Source organism: Cynoglossus semilaevis, chromosome 17, assembly GCF_000523025.1.
Source record: "Cynoglossus semilaevis isolate Cse_v1.0 chromosome 17, Cse_v1.0, whole genome shotgun sequence".
NCBI classification, from domain to species: domain Eukaryota; kingdom Metazoa; phylum Chordata; class Actinopteri; order Pleuronectiformes; family Cynoglossidae; genus Cynoglossus; species Cynoglossus semilaevis.
Window position 1 is genome coordinate 11,591,342 of NC_024323.1, and position 10,247 is coordinate 11,601,588.

General features: G+C 40.8%; 1 protein-coding gene across 1 annotated transcript in view; it reads right to left on the reverse strand.

The window, feature by feature from the left end:
* The window catches only part of prkcbb (protein kinase C, beta b), a 46,362-nt gene that overhangs the window by 28,793 nt on the left and 7,322 nt on the right, over positions 1 to 10,247 (reverse strand). Inside the window, exon 3 of the mRNA XM_008330122.3 lies at positions 1,099 to 1,181. Coding sequence (XP_008328344.1) covers positions 1,099 to 1,181 — 83 coding nt within the window. The remainder of the gene's footprint in view (positions 1 to 1,098; positions 1,182 to 10,247) is intronic.

The following is a 10,247-nucleotide window of genomic DNA, read 5'->3' on the forward strand; positions in this document are numbered from 1 at the left end:
GAGGGTATGGTTTATTGTGAGGAAGTGAAAGAGAAGGGGGGGGGGGGGGGGGAGAGGGGGGGCTAAATGACATTTAAATGACTTTTGGACATGTTTCCATTTATTTCCAAATTTCTTTAATTTTTTTAAATGTTATTGTAAAATCTCAATCAATCAATTCAGATTTGTTTGATAATAATAATCACAATTATTCATGATTATTCATTAAGAATTTACAGATTTGATTGGTCAGATTAAAAAACTAAATGTTTGACAGATTTTTATTTTCATTAACATTTTTATTTATACACTCGTTGGCTGCCTGGGTGTCGTCTGAGTCTCTCAGGACAGTAAAGGTATAAAGACATTGTCAAAGTGAGAGCAAAAACTACAGGAAATGGAGGAGGAAACTGACAGTTAGGAGACAAAAATAGACAAGGAAATAGAAGAGCCTGAAGGGATTTTTTAGTTCTACAAAAGGCACCACCAGAGGGCAAATGACAAACAATGGGCTCCCCGACGGAGGCAGGTCACCTGTCAGACGGAAGGTGGGAAATGACAGGGAAATGAACTGAGGAGACACCTGGGCTTTTGACGGGGAAGAAAGGTGGCGTCTCCAGAGTGCTCTTAACGGACAGTGTGACAAAAGAGGAACGTTTTAAGAACGTAAATCAGAGCAGAGGAGACGATGAGCTCTTTGAGGGAGGAGATGAGAAAATTATTAAAGTACCACTTCAAGTCTCCTCCTGATGGAGGAGAGAAGAGGAGAGAAGGTTCAGAGAGTCGGAAATTAGGTGAAATTAGATCAGACAGACCAACGGTGAGTACAATACAGGTTCAAAATAGTACATGACTCTATGAATACTGAAGAACCACCCAATATAAAATAGATTTGGAGTGGAAGTCTCAGACGTATTATGCCCAAGTGTAATTCCAACAGTTTCCACAAGGGGATAACTGCAGAATTCCTTATTATCACCTTTAAAACGTACACACGTAGAGACAACCATCACACTCACGATGATTAACTCAGTGTTTGTGAAACTGAAGTTCCACAAAAAACATCGAGGAGAAAGTACATGCTCTTTGCATAATGAATTTTTTTTTTTTTTTACTCACGTCTGACGCCGGCCCTTTATCAGCACCTGGACAGGAGAAGGTGACGAACTCATGGCAACGTTTGTGAACCACGAAACAACACACTGTGGAGAAAAGAGCACAGAATTTATCATTTATCACAGAGAAGTTTAGTGTTTTAACTCTACTGTATCTGTATGTGGAATTGAATTTTTATTATATATAAATATATACTGATAGATGCCTTTGTTTGTTTGTTTGTTTTTATTAAAATCTAACAGATTTTACAACAACTGAGAATGACATTCATTGGCTGTACAGCACATCTGATAAACAAATCAAACGTCTCCACGTCCGCTGCCGAGGCATCGTTCTCAAACGGACGTTAGTGTAAAAGTTGAATTTTTAGTCTTGGCGTCTAATCTGTGAGACACGAAGGTTCATTTACATATGAAAGCATCGAGGGGTTGGGCAAAAAAAAAAAGAAGAATGTACATATAATACTGTGCTTCTCTCTGATCGCCCACACACACTTATTGTCACTGCTGCAATGTTGACTCAGCCGCCGTGAATAACAGCACTTTTCTACAACATAATGGAAAAAAACACAACCTCGGAAGTTCTTGTGTGCAAACTTTTTGGTCGACAACAATTAACGGAATGGAAAGCAGCATTTACACAGCCGTCTGTAGCTACGTAACATCACAGTGATGGGACATCACAGTAACAGTAACACACACACTAACATACATTTACACACATGCATGACACAAATGGCTACTGCAAATATAAATATTATTATCATGTCGTAAAACTTTACAAAAACCTTCTATCTTCTCACTGTACTTCCAACATACCAATTCATTCCTTATTATACAAGATTGTCAGTTTACAGATTTTCCTGCAGCTAATTTTTCTTGTTTCCTTCTGGTCCTAAATTACTCTGGCGCCCTCTAGTGGAAAAGTAACTCACACTTTGAAAACCACCTAGCTAGAGAACGTGAACATTGAATAACTTGTCTTGTGGTGACAATCATTTATGTCATTTATCAAACCACAGTTAGAGAGAGAGAATGAGAGAGAGAGAGAGAGAGAGAGAGAGAGAGATGCTAGAGGTATAAGAAAAGTGAGAGACGAAATATTATTTTACTAAGAGGAAATATTTAACAATTCCTCAGTGAATCAGTTTAAATCCCAGCAGTGTTGAGTCTGATTGGAATCTTGCTTTTTTTCCCCACCCATTAGCAGAGATTTATCGTAGATACCAAATACACACATCTGACAGGAAGATCAAACACAGTCTGTTCAATCAGCGTCTCAACACCGCGCCATCGCTCTTCAGGTTGGTAACAGTCAGCAGCGGTGCAGAGACATGTCAAGGCCCCGGTGTACGAGGCGAGGTGCGCGGAGGAGGCTAAAAATCCCTCAAAGTCTCCCACATGTACACAGACGCTGCCCCTGAGTGCATTTACACAGAGCGCTGAGATGAGCTGCAAATGCAGCGTGTAATCCTGCAGAGATTAGGATGTTGACTGCGGCGAGAACCAAGGAAAATGTAAGGACAAATACTTAGATTTTTGATTTTTAAAACTGCAGGGCTGTGGAGATAAGAAATCCATGACAGATTAACATGTTTTAATCGTTTTTCATTTTATTTGAAGTATTTTTTTTACTATTTTTAAAGCCACTAAATCCAAGCCTGAACTTAATATTGAGCTCAAGACAAAAAAAAAAAACCAAAACATCGACGCAGGAAAAGCAATCAGATAATGTCGCAGTATTTCTTTACTTTTCCACACATCCACTGAGTGTTGCCGGGGCGTCGGTGCTAATCACATACCGACCTTGGACACAAACACTTCACACCTACGGGCAGCTCAGAGTCTCAGTTAAACTGAACCCAATCTGCATGTCTTCAAACCGTGGGAGGAAACAGCAGGAAAATGAAAAATAAAATAAAAACTGTTGTTGTTTCTGATTGCAGGACGTTTTTTTTTTGTTTTGTTTGTTTGTTTTGGGTAGAGATACAGCGTTGATTCCTGAAGAGCTCTCCTAACAAACCGTTTCCTCTCCTGACGGTTCCCTGGAACCAGAACACGACCAGTCAAAATCACTGACTTCATGTGTAAAAAGCTGAGCAGCTTTTTACACATGAAGACCACACACACACACACACACATTTCACACTGCCGTTCCGTCCTGTCCTCAGTACTCTTGCATGTGTGTATTCACTTACTGTACTCAGGCGTGATAAGACGCACTCACACACACACACGTGTGCACACACACACACAGAGAGAGCAAATCCCGAACACCTTAATAGCACTTTACTCCCACGCAATATCCTCTCGCTTTGGTAACAACACCCACCGACTGGGGTGATATCATATGAAATCATACACACACATACACACACACACACACACACACACACACACACAAAGAGCACCCACACATTCCGGTATGATCTGTGATCTCAGATTGAATATAAAGGGCGCAGGGATGAAAGTGAGGATTCAAATGCTAATGGCTGCTGTGACTGCTGATCTTTAGCAGAACCGGTTCTGTCAAATCCTCTGACATCATCCTCACCACTTCATTACAGTCTATACAGCATAATACAAACAACAACTACAACCCCCCACCCCCCGCCCGCCCCCACCACAGAAAAACACTCAATGGAATTAAAAGAAGCAGCTGAGCTAACCTTCAGGAGCTGGACGGACAACAGGCTCTGAGAAGCCACAATACACCGCTAAGATTCCTAGAAATATAAGGAATTATTTCCCAAGATGACAAGTAACGGCCATGATATGACGACCCATCTTTGCCCGTGAGCCTGTGTTTGATGCTCCTTTCTAAAACAATCTTGTTAGACAGAAAAGTCATCCTGTTCACACCACGTCTTGAATTTCTTTTCATGTATTTTCAGAAAGACAGAATACTTTTCCAGAAAGGCTTTTTGCATTTCCCCCCTGAGCATTGTGGGTAAAGAGCATTTAAATGAATTGAGTTGTTTTTACTGTTTTTTCTTAGATCTTTCTCTGGCTTCACTCCTTCACCTTTTTGGGAGGATAATGAGGAACAAACAGTGAGTTTGTTTTTGATTTTCCGTCTTTTCCTCGTCACCTCTTCCCTCTCCTCGTGAGCCATTCCGACCTTCTGACTTCCATCCATCCTTTCATCCAACCCCCCAACCACGATTCTCTATTATTTATTGTTAGAGTTGAATATTTTTGAATACTAACTTCTCTTTTTGTCATTTGTTTTTAACTTCCTGTCTCTCACTGAATTATTTTATTGTTCGCTTTGATTCAGGTTTAAATCGTTGCTCACTAATGTTGAGAGGTTTTTTTTTGCAAGCGATAACATGTTTCAAGAGCAATATTTTCAAGGCTTTTCATATATATATATGTTTATATATATATAAACCAAATGTAAATGAGACTAAAACTGACCGGACAGATCAAAGAACGGCCTCTCATTCGTTTTTCAGGAAATGTTACATTTGAAGCTGCAGTTGTAAAAAAAACCAACATAATTTGGACACAGAAAATGAAGAAGAGTATTTCTGAATACTACAGTGACATCACTGAGGGACAAAAACACTTAAATCTGTCCAATAATCAAATCATATTCTCCTGATCCATTCCAGATCCAAACCGTCTGAAAAACTGTCACGCGTCGCGCTGAATGAAAAGTCATTTGTGAGGCTCCTTGACTCGACTGCTTCACATTCATACAGTTACATTTATACAGTATTTATAGCTGCATCCAGGCGCTCTACTGTATCTCCTGTCCCGTGCTGCTTTGATCACATGATGTCATTATGTAACAACCGGTTGTCAATCAATAGTCTCCTGCCATCAGACCATGTTTGAGGGAGGAGGGGAAGCCAACGCTTACACAACAACACAACAGATGTTCACATCACACATGGAAGAAAAAAAAATCAATGTCTTTTCATTTTCAAAACCAACATCAATAATAATAATAATAATTTTATTAAAAAATGAAGGATTTTCCATATGGGCGTGACGCTGTTCTCTAATCCTCTTGAATTCCTTCCTCCTATAATTCATTACCTAATTGATGGTCCATTAAACTCGTTCCACAAAACCCCTTCTTCTCGCTGCTCCCTTCTCTTCCAGCATCTGTTTATGTAATGTTGACAGAACAAGCCTCTCCCTCTAATGAGCTGCCAGTGTGTGTTCTCTCCTGTCTGTGCAGCAGAGATGCAGTGACACATGGTACACTGACGTCCCAGATTCAGGAGCTGTGTTCATGCTGCCACACATGCTCTCCGGGTACTGTAGTAATATTTATTCATGTATGGTGGCTGCAGTATTTTTACACACGCTCACAGACACATACACGTACAGTAACAGAAAGCCATGGTCTTATCCAGATGAAGGCCCGAGGTCACGGAGGTCACTAATAAGAGACTACAGTTACAGTCCAATCCAGTCTTCCTTTAGTCAAACAGCTTGATTATAAACCAATCAGCTTCCTTAAATCAATCTGACTGAGACTTGAAGTCCATCTCCACCCAGTAAATATCTGAGACATATTGTTGGAACAATCACTGAATCACAATCACAAACCAACCGTTCAAAATAGACGTCGACCAACGTTTTGTTGCGCGCCGTTAAATCACTGCAGGATTCATTTCCAGACAATTGACCGGTGGTAAAAAAAAAAAGGTAAAAACAAACCCTAGGTGTCAGTATGAGCATCTGGTCTGATACTCCGAAAACATGTACCAATACTCCATACAGCTTTTCACTACTACGATCAACGATGTCAGCAGTTTGGAGGTAATTTAACCTGAACACACACCTGAGCCTTAAATGTACAGTATGGCAATTTCTCTTCTCACTTCAACCGTGCAGGTCATCACTTTGTCCACAGGAGACGGTCAGTTCGACCGCACGACTGGTGAAAAGCTCTGCTCACTTTCTGTTCAGTTAACCATGTGAAAGATACTGATTCTCTGACTTCTTGTTTTTCCTGCTGCCTGAGTCAAGAGGAACCAGGATGAAACAGCGCTGACGCTGATGACGGTGATCAAAATAGAGAACCACAGGAGCCTGATGATGGAGCGAGGAAGGCAAGAAAAAAGTCAATAATACGAACAAAACACGCCTTTCACCTAGGGCACTTTCCTCTGTGTGTGTGTGTGTGTATAGGCTTATATAAGGGGGCTGAACATCCTACGCCAGAGTATAAATACCCACGATGCCACCAGTGAGGCAGGGAGTCGGGTCAGAGTGACTCAGTACAAACATCTCTCTCCTGGTCTTTGTTTCTCTCTTTCTTCCATCCATTCTTTTTCTCTTTGACTCTTTTCAAACATCAGTCACATCTGTCATGTGAATGAAGAATTAACTGCTGCAAACAAACAAACAAACAAACAAACGAACGAACAAACGAACAAATGAACAAACAGTTGGGGTTGGTAGGACTATTCCAAGGACCCAAAAATATTATTTTATTATAATATATTGCTTTGATGCATTTCTTGTAGTGACTGTCAGTCTTGCATTAAATAGTGAATTCTGTGCTATATGTAGAAATATATTTATGTGCTTAGGTGTGTTACATACAGTAGGGGCCCATGGTCACACATCCCTGACTATTTGTGACTATTTGAGGGGCCCATGGTCACACGCCCCTGACTGTGTTCCTGTTTGTGATGCTGGTGGTTTAGTATTTGTATAATTTCTTGGTCTGATCTGTTTAGCTGAACAAGCTGGGCCTGTGTTGGAGTATTTAAATGTGATCATACTGCGGGTACTGTGATATTACCATATATTTGGAGGTGGTATGCAGTAAAAAAAAAAAAGAATTTGAGAACAGATCTGAATTAGAGAACAGTGATTTTTCTCTCTCTGCTCAGTGAAGAGCTCTCGGTTTCCTCTCAGGGCAGAAGTACATCTACCTCCACATGATGACCTGAGCAGGCAAGTGCTGAACATGCCAACACTCTCCACCTCTCTCACACACTCTCTTCCTCTCCCTCTCTTTTTGAGTCACCTCCCCCGCAAACAATACTTACTGTTTTGGACTAGACGGCATGGAAATAACCGAAGGCCGCGTATCGGGGCAGTATTTTACATCTGGATGTCAATATTCACAGTGTTTAATTTGCTGAAAAGAGTCTTAATTGCTCAGAGTGGCCTTTTATCTAATCCCACCGATTCACTCATTAATTCAGGGAGAGGATTCATGAAGAGGATGAGGGAGAGATGAGTGGGAGGGAGAGAGGACAGAGGGGTGAGAGCGGAGAGCCGCGGTTTTTCAACAAAAGCCGATGAGACGATCTGTTTTCTGTAATGAACTAAATACAGGTTGTGCAGACGCTTTGTGAAATACAATTACAACAACTGCCGGAGGAAGTCAAAATACGGATGCAGTAAACATGGTTGAAGCTGAAACGTTGGTCTCTGTACAGTAGATTTCTATATTCTGCTGTGATCACGAGTATAAACATCTGAAGCTGTGAAAAAAACAAAACAGGAAATGAAGTGATTGTTTCTCTTTAGCCCTTTGTCATCACATCAACATTCCTCAGTCACAGTCACATGACGCCTACAGCCATTAACAAGTTCCTGTTTACAGAACAATCTCAGTCAAATGTCAAGCGTCCCAGTTGGATGTGAATCTACTTGAATGTTACATTAATAGAAAAGTTCAGATCCCAGACACCTGAACATTTCAAACTTATTCTTGATCTGTGAGATGAACAGGAACGATCTCACATCAACTGCAAAAGTCAAGAGATGGAAATAAACACACACACACAAAAAAACACTGTTGGGGAAACTCTCCTGTCCTTGTTGCTAGGTTACCATCAAGGAGGATGAATGGGTTAAAGGATTTCAGGACCAACAGTGACATAGTTATGGTCTCATCATACATCACTGATAAAGACTGGAGGGAGAGGAAAAAAAAACCTTAATATTTATTACCAACACGAACAGAAGAGCTGCTGTTTCTGAAAAACATTTGGCAAAACTCATGAACCTGTGTTTATCATTCCTTCAGATCAAACATCACCCGACGTGATGTTGGCTGGAGTGATTTCTATTTTTCCTTCTCTCTTGGACACACTCCAGTCCAGTCTTGATCAATAACGTTCAGAGTATTTTTAGCAGAAGCAAATTTTGTACAAGTCTAATCAATTCTGTTATTGATTAAAATATATTGAGAACCATATCAATAACAAAGTTAGACCTCAAATTTTGTACAAGTCTAATCAATTCTGAACCATATCAATAACAAAATTAGACTTTGATGTGTTTTATGATCGACCTTCAATCAATAATATGGAAAACCTTTCATGATTAACATAATAAAAAAATAAAAAAATTAAAACTTTGGGCAGATTCCGACTTGTGTCTCGAGTGGTTTGAAGAGAGAAGAAAAAGAGCAAAAGGAAAAACTGTTCTAATTGGTCCTCGATGAAACTGTGAAAGTAACAACTCCTTTTTCCTGAACTTCAGCCATGTCTAACGCTGGTAAAAAGCAGGTGTTAACGGATGAAGTCTTGACTAATCTGTCAACGAACCACAGAGGAGAGCGTAGGACGGAACGATTCACCAAACGCAGGTTTGTCATCGACTCCGTGACTTCACGGCTCACGGCAAACTCTAAAAGTAAACCCAACATCACACAGATGCCAACTTTGTTCAGGAACACGTCTAAAAGCCCACAGCAGCAGCAGCAGCGGCGGCGGCGTCACTGCCCCAGCAGTTAGTGATCCAGGTGAGCCATCGCACCTACGCACGGTGATTCACGTTTCAGACGATTGTTTCATTTCATCACCGACGGCTGTTTGTCCTGACGGCTCAAAGTTCACCTTCATTACCATCAACGAGTGCAGAGCAGAGGAACGGTCCGGTGACCAACCTCACTAAAGTGCTGCCAAAGTGTTTAATTACAAACCTAACCAGCAGAGGGGGCAGGGGAGGTCATCTTTGGAGAGATCGCTCTTGCTTTTACATAAAAAGTTAGAAGTTGGCTTTACAGCCAGACTGGATGATTGGCAGTTTATCAAGTTCATTTTTTTCAGTTTGTGTTTTTATAAGATAAAACCAGTTCGACCCACATGGGATGTTTGATCTGCCCTGATGCCTCCACGGCGTCGTCATGGTAATGGGTGTATTATGAGGCCAGCAGCAAGGACAACTGAGGCCTGAAGGAGACGGTCTCTACGTTTGAAACATACACACACACACACACACAAAACACCAGGCGATCAGAGTCTTCAGATGTTTGAAAGTAGATCAGTCAGTGAGAACAGACGAGTAAAAATAGACTCTCAATACACATACACACACACACACACACACAGAGCTGAGGAGAGGAAGTAGGCAGGTCAAAACCTCTGGGTGTTCCTCTGTTGTGAGTGTCAATAAAAGCCTAATTATAAAGAAAAGCCAAGACTCAGTGTCAGATTACAGAAACCACAACAGATAATCATGCACTGTGAAACACACACATATCAAAGTTCTGAACCACAGCTCCCATAATGCACCTCTGGGATCCTGACCAGTGGAAATATCAAAAATGAATCCTGAAGGAAACACGTTTCTAATGTGGAACTATTTTTGCTCGATTTTTTTTCACGCAACTCCCAGACATTTACTGAAAAAAACACGCCTTCTACAACCTGACGTTTCTGTTCACAAACATCAGGAGACACAAACTCCTGGCCCTGGAGCCCAAAAAAAAACCCCAATTTTTGTCCACAGCAAGATGTCAATTATTATTTAATTTCTTGAAGAATTTTTTTTTTCAATTGTTGTGTATGTTTATTCATCAACTGAACCTGTTTACCCCCGACAGCAGCTCCTGTCTCAGCTTTTAACTCGGACTTTTATTTGCCGTAAAGACAGATTCATTCAGTAGATTCAAACCTTCTCATCATCATCATCATCATCATCATCATCATCATCATATTAACAGCTGTTCTAATAAACTACTACTGTATATTAATTTTCCTACATTTACACAGGAAGACCATACGACACGTGGGGTCGTGTTGAGCTGCTTCACATCCACTGCCTTCACTGCCTTGTTGGTGTAGAACGGTGGGAATCGCACTGTCCTTTCGTTTGTTTGTTTTTTGATCTTTACATCTTCTCAACATCAACCGCTTTTCTCTCCGTCACCTTTTAATCCTGCTG